The 21,116-nt window shown below is 42.2% G+C and overlaps 1 protein-coding gene across 2 annotated transcripts in view; it reads right to left on the bottom strand.

Moving 5' to 3' along the window:
• Positions 1-21,116, bottom strand: part of DOCK8 (dedicator of cytokinesis 8) — a 220,126-nt gene that overhangs the window by 109,057 nt on the left and 89,953 nt on the right. For both annotated transcript variants that reach the window (XM_032427435.1, XM_032427436.1), the window contains 7 exons: positions 17,783-17,849; positions 16,691-16,840; positions 13,349-13,429; positions 11,866-12,025; positions 9,344-9,480; positions 5,900-5,993; positions 5,029-5,191 (listed from right to left, as the gene is read on the bottom strand). In XM_032427435.1, the coding sequence (XP_032283326.1) occupies positions 5,029-5,191; positions 5,900-5,993; positions 9,344-9,480; positions 11,866-12,025; positions 13,349-13,429; positions 16,691-16,840; positions 17,783-17,849 (852 nt within the window). The remainder of the gene's footprint in view (positions 1-5,028; positions 5,192-5,899; positions 5,994-9,343; positions 9,481-11,865; positions 12,026-13,348; positions 13,430-16,690; positions 16,841-17,782; positions 17,850-21,116) is intronic.

Raw genomic sequence — 21,116 nt, forward strand, 5'->3', positions numbered from 1 at the left:
TGTACTTTTTTTTTTAATATAATTCTCCACAGTGGCCTCTGAGATACCCCTTGGCCCCAACACACAGCACCAAAAAGATCCAGTCTGGACATACAGCTAGCTGAGCTCAGAATGGGAGTCCATTTCCATGGACCAAAGAGAAATCTCTTTCAAGGTCATCTTCTACTCTGCATGCCCCGGCTCCTCCCTAACCACCTCACCCAGAATTATTTCTGGTTCATTCCTTTCCTTATAGAGCCTATTCACAAAATTTCAACTTTCAGACATCCGTTCAGGATTAGCTCGCACATTTATCCTACGCCATTCTTTTTACCTGTGTAGGCTGCAGGTCTGACAGTTTTCAACAGCCCACTCCCCTCTGTGGTATGGGAGGCACCTCCCTGTTAAACCAGGCACTAGGTGAGCTTTGGGAATGCAGACTGCTGGTCTGAGAATGTTCTGCTAAATAGGAGGCGGCCTGAAAACAGCTCATTATCCATCAAAGAAATCATGTTCTAACTGATATACTTGTTCTCAGCAAGCTCGGTCCTCCACAGCAAGCCTGCTAATTGGATAAAAAGGCCTCAGAGCCTTTTGGGGGCTGGGATAAGAGATGAAAACGCACTTTATGGGCCTTTCTCTGATATAATCGCCAGCTAAAGGGACGGCAAGGAGGTTAACAAGCTCATTACAAGCTCAGCGCCTGTGATCTCCGCACACACCCCCGTGGCAGCCGCAGGACCAGGTGCCCCACGAGGTCAGGCTGGGCCTTGGCGGCAGCCCTGCTATTCCTCCCCCCACCCCTGCCCCCACCGGAAGGCAGCAGCTGGTGTCCCCAACACCAGCTGCTGGGCCCCCTGGGCCAGGAGCCAGGAGTGGGCTCAAACGTGTTGCTGGGCTCACAACTAGTGTTTTCTTCATCTGGCCGTGGAGAAAGGGGGCCAACGTCAGATGTGGATAATCCTGTTTATCAACCTCATTTTCCCAGCTGTTCTGCTCTGCTTTCAGAATCGCTGTCCTGCTTGCGACTTCGCCAGGGGTCTGGGCTGGGCGTGTGTCAGGGGGGGGCCGCTCGTCCGACTCCACGCCGCTACCCCCACAGGTTGCACGGGGCACGCGGACGGCCAAAGCCCCTGGTTTGGGAGATGCTAGCCACTCCTGGGAACAGCACTATCCTGCTCTAGAAATTCACCTCTTCCCTCAAAGCGTGCGTCTGTTTTACAAGGGACCGCCCCGCGGTGGCTCACACGGGTATTTCTGGAGCCCGCAGCAGGGCTCCCATAGCTGATCTAGAGGATTCCTTAAAGCACTCCGAGGAAGGCAGAGGCACCAAGGAGGACTCCCCAGAGAAGGCAGTGTGAACGGTATTCACACACCACAAGGCGGTGACCGACAGAGGTCAGAGGGATGAGGGGCACTGAGGACAGGAAGTCAATGTCAGCCCATCCTAACCCCATTTTATCTGAGGCTCTGTGAGAGACGTAAAAATAAGTTCTACTGAGTTCTACTCACACCGTGGTAAATTGAAGCCTCACCCATATTAATATCCTGTAATGTGTGACTCTGGGCACTATTCACGTTCAAGGCCAGAAAACATCTGCCACTGGATCCATGTAAAAGTTCCCCCCACCGAGAGAGCTCTGCAGGTCGGGTGAAAATTACATAAATTCGAAATTCAAATCCTGGGTTTGTCACTGCAGGCATTCCTTGCTTGACCCACGAGATGCACTCCCCACAAGTTCCAGGCAAATCAAATTTCTCTAAGTCAAGCCGTATTTCAAATTCAGGAGGTGGACCCTCTATAAAACAAAGAATTATGCCTGAATTTACCAGCTCTGTAAATCTTAATTTTCATTCCCTGGATTTTGTTAAAGAGATGCAGCTGTGACCAGGATCAGAGACACGGAAATAGCAATGTCAACAGGGAGAGCTACCTGCAGGCCAAACCCTTAGCATGGTGTCCAGAATTCAACGAAGTCAAAGGAAAACTTTTCTAAAAGAAAAAGGAACTGCTGCCCCTGCTGAAATGGTAAGACTTGTGGGACAGAGAAGACTTCAGGGCATACCCACTATTGATACCACAATGTAAGGAGATTTAGACACCTCTGCTTGAAAAGAGACTTTGATCAGAGGGGAAGGGGATGGAAAAGCCACAAGGTTACCGGTTTCTTGAGGTATAAGGAGATGAGAAGGCACAAAAGGGGGGTGGATTGGGGCAGAGATGAGCAGACTAGGTCAGCAAAGGCCAACAGTCAGCTCACCGATCTGACCCAGGGTTCAGATCTGACCCAAGTCTTCCATTTCTGTTTTGTGAAATGGTACTGGAGGTATGGGGAAAGGGGAAGATTCATCCAGGGCTGGGTTGCTCTTAAGACCAAACTAATCAAAACCACGATAAAGCACGTGGGGACGGCTGCAGAAATATGAAACATTTAACAAGAGCACAAGAGGTAGACAATAAGCTCTCCAAATTCCTTGACATTTTCCCACAGTGAGGTTCTGAGCCAAGTTCACTGTAAGTCTCCTTGCTTACTGAAGCTATAAAATATGGTGGCCTAGGAGCCAAGAGAAGGCGCTGAAGGTAAACTTAAAGGCCTGGTTTCCAGTAGGCTGGCCTTGGCGTGTCTGGAGTGTACAACAGCGCTAAAGAACATTCACTGTGCACCTGTGGGTCCATTTCTCAGGATGCCAAGTCAGGTTCAGAGGAATCTGTTCGGACTTGTCCTCGTTAGAACTCCTACCTCTCTGAATCATCCGGCGCACTAATACATTGAGTCCCGCTGTGATGTAATTAAGGGATAATGTTTGCAGCAAGGAGTAGAAAGCGTTGTAAATGCCTCCCCGGGGTGATTAAATGCCGAGGAGAAGTTGAATAACTACAGAATTCATTTGATGCAAGTTTATTCCAATGCCAGAAGCATTTCTTTTTCCAATTATAGGATAGGGTTTCTAAAAAGATACAAACACAGCATCCATAAGCAAACATTTTCATGCCTTCCTCTCCCTCTTGGGAATGGGGAACTGAAACCACTATCCCAGAAATACTTAATTCATCGAGGGAGAGGGACTGGGGCTGAGTTTGTATTTAAGGAACGAGAAAAGACAATGAAAAGCTGCTTCAGAAAAGTTATTCCAGAAATAACTGGAAGGGACTTTAGTACTGAAGGAAAAAGGTCCATTTCTAACTGAGTGGATGCTTGTTTGTATGTCTCTCTGTAATTTTTGACCTCAACAAACCACTCTCTTACCCTCTCCAGGACTCAATTTTGTGCATCTGGAGATGTGGGGGTGGGCACTGGGTGGGTTCTGACATTCTTTGCGTTTCAGTTCCACAAACACACACATCATATTGGGAAGCGTGAGTGAGGATGTGGGGGAATGAGCTCACACTGCTGGAAGGATTGCAAGCAGGTACAGTTTTGGAAAAAAGGGGCAGTATGAATAAAACTGAAAATGCGTATCCCTGGTGACCCAGCAATGTCACTTTTAGGCACGTTGATAAATGTCTATCAATAGAAAAATAAGAAATGGATAAATAAAATATGGTGTCTTCACACAAAGGAATACTATATAGCAGTTAAAAAGAATGATAAAGTGCTATCTGAACCTATATTAATATTTCCAAAACACAAGCTGTTAAGGACTTGGTTAAATTTGTGAAAATCTGAGTAATTACACAGGGTAATGATTGTAACTGAACATGACCCATTGAAATAAGAGAATTCCTGAATCCACAATAATAACCAAAAAAGATTATACCGTTGTATGAAATTATACCGTTGTATGAAAAGTGTAGTGTAAAACAGAGTGTAAAGCTATTTATGTACATTTTAAATGAATATAAAAATAAGACCATTCAGGGCTCACGTATGTGTGTATGTGTGTGTGTGTGTCTCAAACCAGAGAAAATAGAAGAAAGGAAACATCCAACTTCATAATAACTGTGGTGTTTGGGAGGTCAGGTGAAAGTCTATGACTGAAGATGGGGGATAAAGGAGATTTCAATATAACCAGTAAGAATGTACATGTGTACGTGTATAAAATATAAGAAACAACAAACGTCATTTCTGGATGGTGGAGAAAAGGTACTTGTTATAACATTCTTTTCCTGCAATTTAAAAAATCTTCTCAAGGGGCGCCTGGGTGGCTCAGTCGGTTGAGCATCTGTCTTCAGCTCAGTTCATGATCTCGGGATCCCAGGATCGAGTCCCACATCGGGCTCCCTGCCCAGCGGGCAGTCTGCTTCTCCCTCTCCCCCCTCTACCCTGCTCGTGCTCTCTCAAATAAATAAATAAATAAAATCTTTTAAAAAATAAATGAAAATAAAAAATCTCCTCAAAATCAAAACTAAAAAATATAAGGCAATGCCTTTGGCAGATACATGTGGACCAGCTCCCTCCCAGCTCCCCGCGAAGGGCCTCCAAGAAACCCAGGCAGCCTAACCTCTTAGGCCTTTGCTGTCCAGCTCCACACTGCCCAATATGGTAGCCACCAGCCACTTGTAGCTACTTGAATTTAAAGTAAAATCAAGAAAGGTTAAATAAAATCAAAATTTCCATTCCTCCATTACTCTAGCCACAATTCAAATGCCAAACAGCCACATGTGGTGAGTGGCTATTGTATCGGGAAACATACATAATGAAGATTTCTACCATTGCTATAAATGTTATTGGACAGAGCTGGTCTTGAGCTAAAAATCTTTCTTTTAGACAACGAGAACATTTTTGGTCACGTTGCGCTTTCCCTAATACATCCTTCTACACATAGGAAAACCAAGCTTATGACTAGGAAGATTATTTCATTTCTGGAAGGAATATGTCCAATCCAATCCCAAATTCCAACTATGACTCAAGTAACACATTCTGGTTAAATAAAATTAGATAAACCATTTTCAGAAATTGATCTAGCAATTTTCTATAGTTATGTAGACATCGTATTTCATTTTCCCCAAAACTTAGGAAGTAAGATCATTGAAGGGTAATGAGAGCATTCTCCAAACAAAACTCTAAATGTGGGTTCCATGGTTTCCCACGAGCCTTAGTTTCTTACCTATACACAGTATGAGGGACATAGACTTCCCGGACTGGAAATTCCAAAATCTCTTTGTGTGGACGTGTCCGGTTTTCAGGAAAAGGTTTCACTGGCAGCATTTCCGGAGTCAGAGAGCAACTGATGATCTCTGGAGCTAGAGAAATTTCTATTCTCAGCAAGCCTAAAGAGGGAAAACAGGACTATTTCAGTAAAGATGCTGTCATGTGACATGGGAATCAAGAAAGACTGTTGTACCATATTTCTTTTATGAAAGAAAGGATGAGTTGTGGGAGTGCAAGATTTTTGGAATTCCTAGCTAGTTTCCTCTAGTTGGAAAAAAATCATGTTTTGATATCTTTTGAGATTTAGTTTCTAGAAATCAAAGAGCAAGGAATCGTACAATGAATAAAAATGGATCTTTAAACTTCCTTCCAAAAATACCACACCATAATAGCACATAGTTTAGTAACTTGGTGGTTTTCAAACTGGGTTCCCTGGTACCCCAGGGTGTTGCAGAAGTGCCTCAGGACCTTTTAAGCTGGTAATAAGGAAGATGATCTCATCTTCTACCAAAGCATCTCACTTTCACTTTTCTTTTTATACTAAAAGTTCCATATAATAGTTTATTTGATGAAAGAGGCTGCTCTGTTCAAATAATTATCTGATTATCTGAGGAGCCAGATCTAAAGCATGATGCTCCTTTAATAGAAACAGAAATATTAACAGAGTTTTCAAAAAAGTAGACCAATTCAGACTCTTACCTCCTGAGGCAAAATCCCACATTTCACTTAGCAAACATTATTTTATAAACTGTAGCATTAGACAAATAATGTGTCTACTCATAAACGGCTTTGGCACAACTAGAGAGGAAAAGATGAGCCATCCACACCTGGAATCGACTTGACTCTTCTCTGTAAGGATGAAGATCTTTTGTAGTCAGCCAAAAACTTGAATAAGTCTTCATCACTGAGGCGATCCCCCTCCTACAAAAAGAGAAGTCACGGTTAGTGCTGATGCACCATGGCTCCTGGGGTGGGGGCCAATGATTTCCAGGAAGACTTTGATCCTTAAGTTTTATTCTAACACGCTTCTCATAGGAATAAGGATTATAGCCAATGCTGAAATAATTTAGTTCAACCTCTTGTCAAATATTCCTTCCCAGACACATATATCAATGAAATAGAAAACCCAGTAATAAACCCACAATTACATGGTCAATAAATCTTCAACAAAGGTGCTGGGAAAACTGGACAGCTATATGCAAAAGAATGAAACTGGACCACTTCCTTACACCACCCACAAAAATAAACTCAAAATGGATTAAAGACCTAAATGTGAGACTTGAAACCATAAAAATCTCTGAAGAAAGCATAGGCAGTAATTTCACTGACACAGACCATAGCAACATCTTTCTAGATATGCTCCTGAGCCAAGGGAAACAAAAGCAAACTATTGGGATTACATCAAAATGAAAAGCTTCTGCATAGTGAGGGAAACAATCAACAAAACTAAAAGACAATCTATACTGAATGGGAGATCTTTGCAAATGACATGTCTGATAAAGGGTTAGTATCCAGAATACATAAAGAATTTATAAAACTCAACACCCAAAAAACAAATAGTCTAATTAAAAAATGGGCAGAAGACATGAATAGACATTTTTCCAAAGAAGACATCCAGATGGCCAACGGACATATGAAAAGATGCTCAACATCACTCATCATCAGGGAAATACAAATCAAAACCACAATGAGATATCACCTCACACTGGTCAGAATGGCTAAAATCAAAAACACAGAAACAACAAGTGTTGACAAGGATGTGGAAAAAAAGGAATCCTCGTGCACTGTTGGGAGGAATGCAAACTGGTGCAGCCACTGTGGAAAACAGTAGGGAGTTTCCTCAAAAAAGTTAAAAATAGAACTACCCTATGATCCAGTAATCAAACTACTGGGTATTTACCCAAAGGATATAAAAACAGTAATTTAAAGGGCTACATGCACTCCTACGTTTATAACAGCACTATTTGTAATACCCAAAGCAGTTCAAGTGTCTATCAAAAGATGAATGGATAAAGAATATGTGTTCTATATATGTGTGTGTGTGTATACAATGGAATATTGGAATATGGAATATATACAAGAGAATATTACTCAGCCATAAAAAAGAACGAAATCTTGCCATTTGCAATGACACAGATAGAGCTAGAGAGTATCATGCTAAGCAAAATATGTCAGTCAGAGAAGGACAAATACCCTATGATTTCACTCATATGTGGAATTTAAGAAACAAGACAAATAAATATAGGGGGAAGAAAAGAGGCAAACCAAGAAATAGACTCTTTACTATAGAGAACAAATGGATGGCTACCAGGGGAGGTGGGTGGGGGGATGGGGGAAATGGTTGATGGGGATTACATAGTACACTTATTGTGAGGAAAGCAAGTAAAATAAAATAAAATAAAATAAAATAAAATAAAAAGACTGCTCCGTGGATAGTTGAAAAGAAGGTGCACTCATTCTTTTCAGGATAGAGATTTCAGTGCAGCAACTTGATATGCCTTGTCAATTATGTTATGTAGTTCTTCTATATCCTGACTTTCATTCTTTATGCTTGTTTCTTTGTTGGTAAAACAGTATAGTAATAGACCCCACCTCAAAGGATTACTTCGAGGAACACACGAGTATACTTAATACTGAAGGCATTCAGAAGAGTGCTTCTGGGTCTAAGTGCTTGATAAATGCTACTATTCTGTGGGTTGATTTGTCCATTTGGTCTGTCACAGGCTAAGCCAGACAATTAAAATTTGCTTCTAGGGACATTGCAGGGACAAGAAACAAAAGACTGACCATAACTCTGCAATTAGATCAGATTACTGAATGAAAGACGCCTTTTACAAGAAAAAAACATTCCTTCTCTACTACTCCCAACTTACTGTCCCCCAGCCTCTCAACAATCCTTCTACTACATTCTAAGGAAGCCTGTGTGACCAGTGCAAATCTAGGCCAAAAGTTTCTCCCCCTGTAACTTAAATCCACTAATGCTTATTTTACTCTCTGGAACAATACGAATAACGTTACTTCCTTCTTCAAAGATTTGAAGAAAGAGACAGCATCTTTCTGTCTTTTTCCTATCCTCATTGTCTTCACATTTGTCTTGATCCAGAAGACTAAGCATAAATAATACTCTCCAGGTGCCTACATGGGAGAGGTACTCTGCCAAGGATTCAAGGGCAAGAGCTCTAATCTAATAGCCCAGGAAGTTAGGAAGGTAAGTAGCTAGGTAGCTAGGTAGCTAGGGAGGTAGGTATGTCTTATTTCCCAAGTACAGATAAGAAAAGTCATTTAAGTACTTTGCCCACCCCCCAACAAGGTAATACAAGAGAAAGGGCTATATCCCAAATAGAAACTCTTTAGTCCCATGCTACTTCTCTTATGTGGCATGTCACACCTCCCACTCCCAGCATCCCTTTCGCATTTGGGATCATTAAGATACCCCTGAAATGCTTCATGAAGACTGCTTGAGCTATGGAAAATCTTCCAAAGCAGAGTCAAACCAAGTCATATCAAATTAGTTTGTTTGTAGCAAAATATACATGATATGAACAGCACCATCGTAACCATTTTTGAGTGTACAGTTATTAGGATTAAGCCCATTCACAGTGTTGTGCAACCCATCTCCGGAACTCTTTCATCTTCTGAAACTGAAACTCCTTAAACAACAACTCCCCATTCCCATCTTCCTCCAGCCTCTGGTACCTGTCAGTCTACTTTCTGTCTCTGTGAAGTTGATTACTCTGAGAAGTTCTCTGATTTTTAAATAACCTCGATGTCTATTGAACTAATAAAGAGAACGATCTGCAATGGTCACCTTCTATGAGCAAGTAAATATGGCAGAAACGTGGCAAGCCTACAGATGGAACAGGGGTGAGAAGGACAACAGCTGGGCTGGGAAACCCCAAGACCACGGGGAAAGGGATGTTTCAGCCAGATGGTTTTAATAGCCCAATAAATGAACTGACCATGATCGTTCAAAGAGAAGAGTTTGCATTAGTGGGAACAAATCCTTCTGTCAATGAAATGAGCCAACACTCATTTAGCCCTTGCTATATCCCAGGGACTGTGAGAAGAGCTTTACACACCTCAGGCCATCTAACACTCCCAACTGCCCCATGAAGCAAGCACCGTCATTCCTGTTTTGCAGATAATGACATTGAGGATTGATGAGGTTAACTAACTTGCTCCCTTAATCATGACATGTACTTCCCCTTTGGGCTCCAACACCCATGCCACTCAGGGAAGAAATTCAGACACACTGGAATGGGAAGAGATACCTGCTTGAAAAAGCTGTTAACAGTCATGGTGGTGGTCTTGTAGTTGGATCCGACCCCATTTTCCTCCAAGGAGAGGGCTCTTTCAGAAAGCCTTCTAGATTGGGACAGAGTTCTCCGCTCACCCACAGAGCTTCTCCCTGTAAGGAAAACAGTTGTCATTCGAAAGCATGCCTTTCTAAGTGTGAATACACAGCAGTCATGAACTTTATCATATAAAAGACAGGTTTTATTTTTTTTTTAAGATTTTATTTATTTATTTGACAGAGAGAGACAAAGGGAGAGAAGGAACACAAGCACAGAGAGTGGGAGAGGGAGAAGCAGGCTCCCCGCTGAGCAGGGAGCCCAACGCGGGGCTCGATCCCAGGACCCCTGGGATCACGACCTGAGCTGAAGGCAGACACTTAACAACTGAGCCACCCAGGCACCCCAAAAGACAGATTTTAAAAAATGTATTATTGAAGCGTAGTTGACACACAATGTTATCTTCGTTTCTTTAAAAAAGAAGTTTAAAGTCATGAAACAAGAACATTGAATGTGGCCAGCCTTGTTTTGGATGAAAATTTCCCTCCACTGGCCTTACCTTTCTCAGTCCCCCTGTTGGAGCCCCTAGTCCTCCTATGACCAGAGTGGAGAAGCCATGAACAGCCACAGTCCCCTCCCACATGGACATCAGGGATGGCCACCCAGCAAGGTCCAGGACTGCAGCCAGAACTGGGTCTGCATAAGCTTTATTTAGCCAACACTGTTTGCTTTTGTTTTATTTTTACATTTGCACTCCACTGGGAGAGGCATGTAGTCGAATGCCCCTGAAGGCATTTGGGACTGTGGCCCAAACATGCCAGGGTCAGCCTGTGTATGTTCTGAATCTGAGCGTTCTTCTGCTCTCCCTGTGGGCACCAGGCAGCAGATCGGGGTTCTTCGGCTGACCTGTCCAACAGGGATTAGAACCCTGAGTCACACCCACACCTGGGCTGGGACCCCGATACTCAGCTTAATTATTTGTTATCCCCTTTTAGGACTGAGGTGGGGACCTTGTTGCTTTTATACTGCAAAATTAAGGGGTTCCACTGTGAACGGTCAAATTGCTTAGAACTCTAATGTTGCCAAGCCCACTCTTTGAATATTCTCTTATCCTTAATTCTTGCTGTGATGCCGAATGGGAACTTTTTAAAAAAAAAATTTTTATTTATTTATTTAAGAGAGAGAGAGAGAGAAAGCGAGCAGGCGGAGGGGCAGAGGGAGAGGGAGAAACAGACTCATTGCCGAGCAAGGAGCCCAATGCGGGACTCGATCCCAGGACCCTGGGAACATGACCTGAGCCGAAGGCAGACACTTAACTGACTGAGCCACCCAGGTGCCCCTGAATGGGAATTTCTTGCTACCACTGTCCGCCTAAACTTATCATACTGCCCCAGTATTATACACTGCATTTTCTGGTTGCTTCTTAAGAAGCAGCTTCTATAGTCAGGTTAATTTATCCTTGACCTGGAGATTACCTTATGGCTGAGTTACCTAGTTTATGGTGCCCTCTAAAATCTGTGCATAATTCTTTTCAAATAAGGCTACCTGGGTCTACATAGAAGTTGGCATGGAAAAAAAAAAAAAACAACCCTACCCATTGTGGTGTGAAGGTCAGGATGCACTCAGGTGACGTTTGTTGTTGGTAAATCAGAAATAACCCAGCAGTTCTGACTGGTAATTACACAACACTAATTCCAGAAGAGAAACAGCAATGACAAAATACCTCTCCCTCCAGTCCCCCCGTTAAAGGCGGCATTTGGGAAAAGGCAGGGCGTGGGAATGCGGAGAAACGTGAACAGTCTCACATATTTGCTGGATACAAAGATACTCAGGACAACAGACATTCTACCACGGGTGGGGTGGGTCGACTCGAGAACTCTGAACCCTCCTGAACACTTCCATACCCACACTGTTCAGGAAATTAATGACTCAGACCCAGGGTGAGGTGATGAAAAGGAGAAATATGCTCAATAAATTGGAACAGAAACTAAATACTCTTTTGGCATCTACTTTTTCATTGCACTTGGCAAAAAAAAAAATTTTTTTTTGAAGGGACTGGAAATTTTGCTGAGAAGCCAGAGTTCTGCTTTTTGAAGGCTTCCTGAGAGCAGCTTTTCTTATGTTTAAGAGCCAATCCTGGTGGCATTTTTTAACCCACTATAGATAGTTATTGTACTTTGTTATTTCAAAATTTTTACTTTGAAAAGGAGGCAGCTACTGAAAATTAACTTTTTAAAGTGTTGAAGTGTCCAGAAAATTCCAACCAAAAGTCTTACTGTAAGAATATATTTAAGTTCCACAAATGTTCATGATAATTGTTTTGGGGATCACCATCCAATCAAGCATTTGTAAGTCAGTCATAATAGTGTTTCATCCTATTTATCTTCTTCGTTCCCACTCTCCACTCATTACTGCACCCTGGGCCCCCATTAATAAGCAGCTGACCTCAGAGTTAGTTCACTGGGGACCCCTCCCCTTCCCACTGCAGTTGAAAATCTTACCAACCATGGACTCCACATCGGTTACCTCCCTGTCCAGGGTGGAGACATTGAAGAAACTTGTTAAGCTTATGGGGGCCCAGGCAAAAGGCATCCGGTATTTTCCCAAACGCTGGCAGAAGGATTCAGCTTGAAGTTTTAGTTTTTCAATCTTTTCTTTACTCTAGAGGAAAGTGGAAAGACACAAGCAGAAACAATACGGTGCCAGCACCAAGTCAACGGTCTCTGCCACGGACATGACAGCCATCTCCAAAATCCCCACCCTACTAATTAAAAAGAGTGAATGGGCAGGAAAATGATACAACTCAGGCTAGAATGCTAGCTGACAAGAGAATACAGATCAGAAATGGAAGAGTTTAAAGAAAGTCAACATTCAATTATTAAATATACCTTCAGCTAAAAAAAAAAAAAAGTCCAAGACTTGTTATACCAATTAATCGACAAGTGCTTTTAGGGGCTAGCTACAAGACTTGGATTTGCATGACAAAATTTTAGAATGAAACATTTTATATATTATGTATCGCGCTTTCAAGAGAGCCTATTTTTCAAAAGTTGCCTTGGGAAACTCTAGAAAAATCTATAAAGGTTGTTAACCACTTCTTATTAGGCTGACAACACTTCCAGGGTGTTCTTTCTAAGTTCAGAAGAGAAGGTAGGTTTTTAAAAAATAAGTGTCTTGAGTTCAAGAAATCTTATTTGAGATTTATGAGTCTGGGGGAGGATGCTGATTAGGCAAGTCTTCATCCAGAAAGGCCATGTTTTATTTTATTTTATTTTTATTTTTTAAAGATTTTATTTATTTATTTGAGAGAGCGAGAATGAGAGAGAGAGAGAGCATATGAGAGGGGGGAGGGTCAGAGGGAGGAGCAGACTCCCCGCTGAGCAGGAAGCCCGATGCGGGACTCGATCCTGGGACTCCAGGATCATGACCTGAGCCGAAGGCAGTCGCTTAACCAACTAAGCCACCCAGGCGCCCCAGAAAGGCCATGTTTTAAAAGTCACATTAGAAACCTTTGCAAATGGGGGCTGAGAAAAGATGTCCCTTTCACAGGCTCAGTACCTATGCTGTCCCAGTGAATTTATGATCTACAGAAGTCTCAGCCTATTTCCAAATATCCACACCAGAAAAGACATTTGGAAATTGGCTGGTACTGTTGAGAAAGCCCAGCAGAGTTTCGTGAGGTCTCTGTGGCCTTCCCAACCTGGGTCAGGGCCTTGGAACCAAGACAACAGGATGTGGCTTTTGTCCTAGCCAAGTTTTTTTAGACACTGGTGCATATGTCATTTGTTGAATTCAAGAATTTATTTCTTTAAAAAGTTATCATCAATGACCAGCTCTCCTTTCTTCTTTTTTAAGACACAATGTATCAATGTCTCATATGGGGACATATTATGGACCTATTATTTACTTAACTACTTTGTGGAACTTCTGAAAACTTTGTTTATTCTAAGATGTCACCATTTAGTAATAGCCAAAGTATCATACCTTTCCACCATCACCTTCTTTGATAACCATGTATGGTTCTGCACAGTCTCCAATCTCCCCCTGCTGAAGGACTTTTTCAATCTACCAACAAAAATAATATTAAAACAAAACTCATGAATTATATCCACATAATGGCATCAATGCAACCATCAAAATGAGGTTTTGTCACAGTATTTGAGGACTAGGGAAGATGCTCATGCTGTATATTTTCTGATTAAAAAAATCACTGTGAAAAAAATTAGCATGAAGAGTACCACAGTTTTGTAAAAAAGAAGTCACAAAGGCAGATTCAAAGGATGATAGTAGATACACAAACTGTTAATAGTAGTTATCTTTGTATAGTGAGATTATGTGCTGTTTTTATCTTCTTCCTATTGCTATGTGTATTTTCTATTTTTAAACCATAAACATGTATTATGCCTACAATAAAAAATGCAATAAAAGTTATTTTATAAAACAGAACCCATGAGACATATGTAAGAAGTGAAAAGCTCATTTTCTTTATTATTGCTTACAATGTAAAAAAGAAATATGGCCTCCGTAAAAGTCAGGTTGGGGACTAAAACCTTCCACAAAATGAATAAATGAACAGAATAAATTATCTGTAATTGTCTCCCTTGTATTTCCTATTAGGGCCGCTTCTCTGGATTTAACAGACATGGAGAGAAACCGAAAGGTGTGGAATGGGGCAGCTTTTCACTTGGCTAACTGGCTGGAAATATGATTTAATGCTACTCCTGTCGAGTATCTTCTTCCAGTTTGCTTCAGGTAAAGGATCTGGCTGGCCAGAAATGTGGTCACCCTGTTGACGGGGGAAAAAAAATAAGAGATTTGAAATTCCCCAACCCTCTGCTCCAAGAAAATGCTGAAGAGAAAAACAAGTGGAGGTAGTCCCATTAGCCTTTGTTGAGATTAGACACTAGATGCGGCATTCCTGCAACATGAAATCTGGGTTTAACATATTCCATTAGGTGCACATGGCCCACAGGCACTACCAGAGAGGGACAGAGTGTTTTTTATTTTTATTTTTTTTCTAGGTGGTAGCTGCTGGGCAGGTAAGGGGGTGAACAAGACAGACCTGACTCCTATTCTAGTGAAGCTCATAGTCAGGAGCTCGTAGAGCAAATTGGAAGAAGCTAGTTTTTCCATGTAGTCAACAGATAAAGATATGGTCTTTAAAATGAACTTTGAGCAGAGATAAAGGACCTTTTAATGGAGATCCTGAAGCAGCAATGACCATGCCATGGCTTCAAGCACAAGTACTGTGCAGCACGGAACCCATAGGACAGGGGTCTCCAGAGTCTGAAAGTGGAAGACTCCCGATCTGACCAGACCAGCAGAGACTACGCCCTTCCCCAGTTGGGCAAGAGTAACTCCAGGTACTTCATGAGAAGGGCTGCAGGCTGCTGTGAGGGCTCACTGTATGTCCCCTCGTGTTTAGGTGTGAAAGAAACCCAGGGGTCCTCATAAGCGTGGCGGGCAGAGGAAAGGGATGTGTGGGGATTACCAGGGGATTTTTGTCAGATAAAAGGCTGCCCTCTGTCCTATTCAGGAGGGGTTGGTTCAGTGCCTCCACATGTTTATTTTTGAAGTTTTAAATTTCATCCTTATTCTCCATCCCTCAACTGAGGAACAAAACCTTTAAGCCTGGATAATCCCTTAAAGCAATAGTATATACAATACTAAACTAGGAAACTCTACCCAAAATACAGTTAAGATCCCGGTGTTCAGCCTGGGAAGAAGAATAAGAAAGAACTCCTCTTCACTGAATGGCATCTGCCTGGCTGTGCTAAATGTGACACACCATTTACAATACCTGTAGAGAGAAGCAACAATGACACCATTCCAGTAAAGGAAAAGAAGTCAGAAGCAAAGCAGGGACTGTCTTATTGAGCTTTAAATGTCTTCACTCTATACAGACAACTGATAGAAGACTTGTTATTGCCAAATGAATGCATCTGTACATTTGAGAATTTTGTAATATATTTAGTAAGTAACAGTAACCTGTAGGTAACCACTGATACTTAGCAGAGTATGGTGGATTAACTAAAACAAAGTCATCCCCTAAGAAGTAGAGCTTAAGTAAAACTTGGCTGGATGGGACTAGTGTTGGCATCTTTGGGTTCCCAGACTGAGGGAACTTTGAATCTCACTAGCTGTAGGGTGGGCTTGACTCTAACCTTCCTATATGTCTAAGGGATACTGCAGTGAAAAGGATACATGTTCAGTTTGACAACAACAGATGTGTCTTTTTAGCAACACAATTTTAACTTTAATCCCTCCTACAACGTTACATAGATTCTCCTTGAGTAACAGTAACTTTTCAGAATCTTTGTAAAATGGTGGAAAGGCAGGTAGAAGGCGAAGACATCTGCCACTTGTCAACTGACCTCTAAGTCATTTAAATTCTTGGGAATCTATAGGCTGCTCTCTCGGGATCATGGGGGAATCAATGGGATTCTGGAAGTAAAACACTGCGCTCACTAGAAAATGTTCCAAACCTGGAACTCTGCGTAGACGTGAAGTCAAAACACCTGAATTTTTTTTTTTTTTTACAATTTTGGGGTAAACAGTCAATAAGACTAAATATTTGGCTTAAGTTAAGTGAAATACTCAACGTTTGTTGTTAACCTCTAACCAGTCATTCTGGTGTGCAGAGAAAGCCTCTGGGTTTCTTCTATCAGCAAAGAGTATAGCTGAGAATGCAAAGTCCTTCTCCTTGGAACTGTCCCACAGATTTTGAGTTGCACCACACATAGTCATAGTCTGTGACATGGTGATATAAAGGGAGAGTGAAATTTGGAAACCACAGCCCACACCTTAAACTGTCAGAGCCTGGACTTGGGAACATTTCTCTACAGGCGTCTAGAAGAACACGAACAGTATTAGGGAACTCTAGCCAAGATTTCCTCCACAGCAGCTCTCAGAGCTGGACAGCTAAGGGTAGGAAGAACAGCTTGGTCAGGAATAAAGTAATGGGCCAGGCTTTCTTCTGCAATCACAACTGCCCACTGAGGGCAGTATTATAATCCCCACTTTACATGTAAGGAAACTAAGTCTCCAAAAGTTTAGGTAATCACCCAAAGTCCTATAGCTACCAAGTTTCAAAGCCAGGATTCAAAACCAAGACTGTATGACTCCCAAACCCAGAGCTGTGCTACTGTCCCACACAGGATTTGCTTGGAAAGGAAAAGGGGCCAGCTGAAAAGGAAACAAAGCGAATCTCAGAGAGAAAATGTGGATACATTCTGACCCCTCTTTCACCCCAAACATGCTCTGGGAATAATGCAACAAGGAGCGCATCCGAATGCAGAATGTGCAAACCAAATTGTGTTTAATTACCTTGACTACTAGGTAGATGTCCGAGGATGGGTAGGTGACCGAGAAGACTGCGGATCTTGCCTGACTTGATGGAGCCACGGAGGGCGTGTGAGCACGCAGAAAGCCTTTGAACTGGTCAGAGTTCAGGTCACAGTGAAAATTTTCTGATATCTGTAAACAAGGAACAAGGCAAAAAAGAAGTCACACCTGCTGTTCTCCTGGTCTACCCATGTTTAAAGAGTCAAAAACCCACAAAAAATGTTGCCAAAGAAATAAGGGTCATCATAGACATGGTTTATGACTAGTGGTGGTGGAAAAATCTGATATGCATTTTGTCACAATTTCTAGATATTTTGGAGCTGTTTGAGAGATGTTCCTCGAAACATTTACATTTTTATTAACCCATCCGTATTTCCTGAATTACTGCCTTACACTTTGGAATTTAGGAGTTAGCAGTTTTAGCAGTAAACCTACCCTAGCTGACGTAAATCTCAGGGGTTGTGAATATTTATCCAAGAGATACACACTTCGTTAAATATGGAGTGATTACGGGTCAAAGGGGCAACAGCATCCTTTGTGGCTGTGCTGTTTTTGTCCTCCTCTGGGGTTCACAAAGTGACAAAACATTGTTTACTCCTGGAGAAGAGGCTTAGGTACTCAAAATCTTTTTCATTAAAAGTGCATCACAGTTGGTGAGCTCTTCGCCTGATGGCAAATTAATACTTTTCCTGCACAAGATGCCTTCCAACCACGATGAGACTCTCTCACACTGCAAAACCTCCCCAACGGAGGTAACGTTACATATATATCCGAGCTTGTTAAAAATGTATTTAAATTGCCTTGTTTGACGTGTCACCCCATATGTTGCTATTTCTTTTCTCTCTCGATCCTAAACAGGCTCTCCCTTTAAGATTCTTCAAAGAACATAAATGACTAACATTGCCAGATCATTCCTGCAAACACTGCAAAGGCAATAGAACCAGCTGTGTCAAAGGTCATTTGCTTTCAAATCTGATGTGTTTTTGCTGCAGAGAAGTGGATTTGAAAACCACGAACCCCCAAAATCATGAGCAATGTGTGCCCCCATGGATGGGGTGTTCTTCGCCTCCTTACCTTTTTCCTTTCTTTAACATCGTAGAGAGCAATGCTGGCAAACAGAGGCTCAACTTCAATCTCAAACCTTTCAGAGAGAGTAAGAAAAAATAGGGTTTTAACTTAGATAATTTTGAATTTCCTGAAAGCGCTGAGCTCTATAAACCAGTTAAAAATGTACATCGTTCCCCAAAATATTTGGATAACTCCACACAGATGACAATCATAATGGGATATTAGTGGAGAAAGATGGGAGGTTCGTGGAAAATTCCTAGTCAATGGAGATCGTGGTGGATGGCACATTCTCCTAAAAAGCACTTGTTGGTGGCAACTCAAGGGAGAGACGGCAGAACGGTGCCCATGGTGCGGTCCAACATGGCCCTCCTTATCACTGTAGATGCTGTGTTTTCTAATGGTAAAGCCTCTGTCTTAGGTAAAGGTTTTGTTCACAGTTTACCCTTTACTACTAGGGTAGGAATCTCTATTATTCAATTCTAAGGGACAAGGCATTTCAGAGAGTAAAAAGAATAATAATAAAAGTTCCGTTGCTTTTGCTTAGATTTACAGTGGGGCCATTTATGTGGGAGAATGTCTGACCTTTCCTATTCCACTACCAAGGGAGCTGCTGAGTTGCTGGGGAAGGAGCGGAGCGCTGCCAATAAACACTGAGCTGTGGGGACCCAGTGAGAACTAGAAACATATCAGCCCTAATTGCCCATTCCCCTTAAAATGGTGGCTTTGATGAGACTGCATACCCAAGGCTTCCTTCCACATGTTATAGGATACACATGAAGCACAGATGTGCACGTTCCAAGTTTCTCAGGCTAACAACCCATGATTTGGGATCCTGCTAGCTGAGTGCACCAGTAACCAGGCCCTGGACCACCATTACCTCAGAAGTCACGTAAATTAGGCCAATTTTTGTTTCAAGCCATGTGTCAGAGAATGGCCTTATCGCTGGGTAACTTTGCCTAAAAAGAGGATCTTTTTTTGTAAAGATTTATTTATTTGAGAGAGAGAGAAAACGAGTGAGAGAGGGAGAGGGAGAGAGAAACTCAAGCAGACTCCACGCTGAGCCTAGAGCCCAATACAGGGCTCGATCTCACAACTCTGAGATCATGACCTGAGCCAAAACCAACAGTCGATGCTCAGTCAACTGCACCACCCAGGGGGCCCTAAAAAGAGTCCAGCCTTTTCTGATCACAGAACCTGAAGTTTTTTTCCTACAGGTGTTATCTCTAAGGGCAGACCCCAGAAACTAGCATTGTGAGGCAAATGAGGAGTTTAACAAAATGTAGGTTTCTTTGTCCCCCCCGAGATCTGGTGAACCAGAATCTCTTGGAGACCTTGGTGCAAGGTCTCCCAAAATCTGCATTTAAAACAAGCTCCCTGAGGGGGCACCTGGGCAGCTTTTGCCTTTGGCTCAGGTCATGATTTCCGGATCCTGGGATAGAGCCCTGAGTCGGGCTTCCTGTTCAGCGGGAAGTCTGCTTCTCTCTCTCTCTCTCTCCCTCTCCCTCTGCCCCGCCCCCCGCTCGTTTTCTCTCTCTCAAATAAATAAATTTTAAATCAATCAATCAATCTCTCTGAGTAAACGTGATGATGCATACCAGTTTCACCAGCAAGGAGACTCCTCTGAGCTAAGGTTACTTTACATAAGATAGGGTTAAATCTTACATTAAAAGATTTCCCCACATTAAATGCAAAAGAGAAAAATACTTTGTTGCCATCCTCTCTTTTTCCTAGGTGCTACAAACATTTGCAGAATCGACACCAGCCTGATTCTTTCTACATGCTTGAGGTTTTACATGTCTCTCAAAAGCAAAACAGTGACAGTTAGAGATCGCAACAAGATTCTGAAAAATTCCCGAGCTGATAAACTCGATAGTGGTAGAAATAAAAATTCTGCATGTCCGTGTCAATGGGGAAATGGGGTCTTTAACATTACCATTACATTTTTACTATTCATATTTTTGACATTGTAGGTTTACCTACAAGAACTTGCTTTTTTTAAAAATCTGGTTTATTTAGAGGAGTTATAGCTGGGACAATCTCTTTGGTCCATTGCTCCTCTTACAGGTGAATGTTGAGATGGATACTATTTAAGACACCTGAGTGGGCCAAGTGCACTGGGCAAACACCTCAGTTCTACCTGATTCCTGTTTGGCAACGGGGAAAAACATCGCCAGAAAACTGACAATTTTCATTAAGAGAAATCCAAATGGCTCTACTTGTTTTTTTAAATAATACATGTCTCTCTTAGTGGCCATGTTTTCCCACCTGTGAGAACTGCTGTTGTTTATTTATTGGAAAGATCTAGAAGACTTGGTGGCAAAGTGACATCATAAGGGAGAATTCCTCCAATCCTAAATAGCATAGTTATTGCACCTACGAGGGGTCTGATGTGCATCCTGTGGGGGTGACTGAGTGCCTCAGACAATAGGGTGATTTCCTGAGCAACGCAGAGGAGACTAGTGGCCACTTCCACTCAGTCCCCCTGCTCAAGGGCCAGCAGACTCCCACTTCCGGGTTGGTTTGCAAGGGTTAGAGGCTGCCTTCTGTAGCCCAAACTTGACACAGAGCTGGTTTATGAGCTGCTCATCTCCCTGCACAAAAGGCCCTCACTCCCCTCCCCCTGTTGGTAGAGCTGGCTAGGGGGAGGGGCTACCACATCAAGAGAGCCCCCACAACCGGGTGAGCAGCTCTGCCTCCTTGTGTTCTCAGGAGAGGTCTGGGGAAGCTATGTATTAGAATCACAGAAGTTTAGGGCAAGTAGGAACTTTGAGACCGTCTGGTGTAACAATGTCAGTCATTTATCGGTAAGAACTCAAACTCCCAGAGAAGATCCCAGGGTTGAAATACAGCCTTGAATTCAGAGTCCAGATACTCTGATTGCAAACTAGGTGCTGCTTGAGGGGTCCATGAATTGACTTCAAGAGATGGATGACCCTCCTAATGGGGGTATGAAAAAATATTATGCTTATGTACTGTTGCCTAGACAGGGCATTTACAACTGAGTATTTTCAAGAGTCTGTGATTTGAAGTTGGAAGAATTCTCGAAAGTAGCAGTCTGCAAGAGAGGCATGCAAACATTCCCGACTGGATATGCAATACAATCTGTTCATGTGCTGGAAGAAGCTACGGTAATTTATTCCGATTTATTTAGTTCATAAGTTTCAATTTCTCATTTCTGTATATTTGATAATGTAGATAATATTTTGATCTGCATGTATAAAATTAATACATGTATACAGAGGACATAGGACTTTTTCCTACTCTAAAAGTAAACAGTCAAAAAAAAAAAAATTTGGAAATAATTGCTGTAAAGTAGATGTGGCAAACAGCTGGCCCACCA

This window comes from Phoca vitulina, unplaced genomic scaffold, assembly GCF_004348235.1.
Source record: "Phoca vitulina isolate PV1807 unplaced genomic scaffold, GSC_HSeal_1.0 scaffold37, whole genome shotgun sequence".
NCBI lineage: Eukaryota > Metazoa > Chordata > Mammalia > Carnivora > Phocidae > Phoca > Phoca vitulina.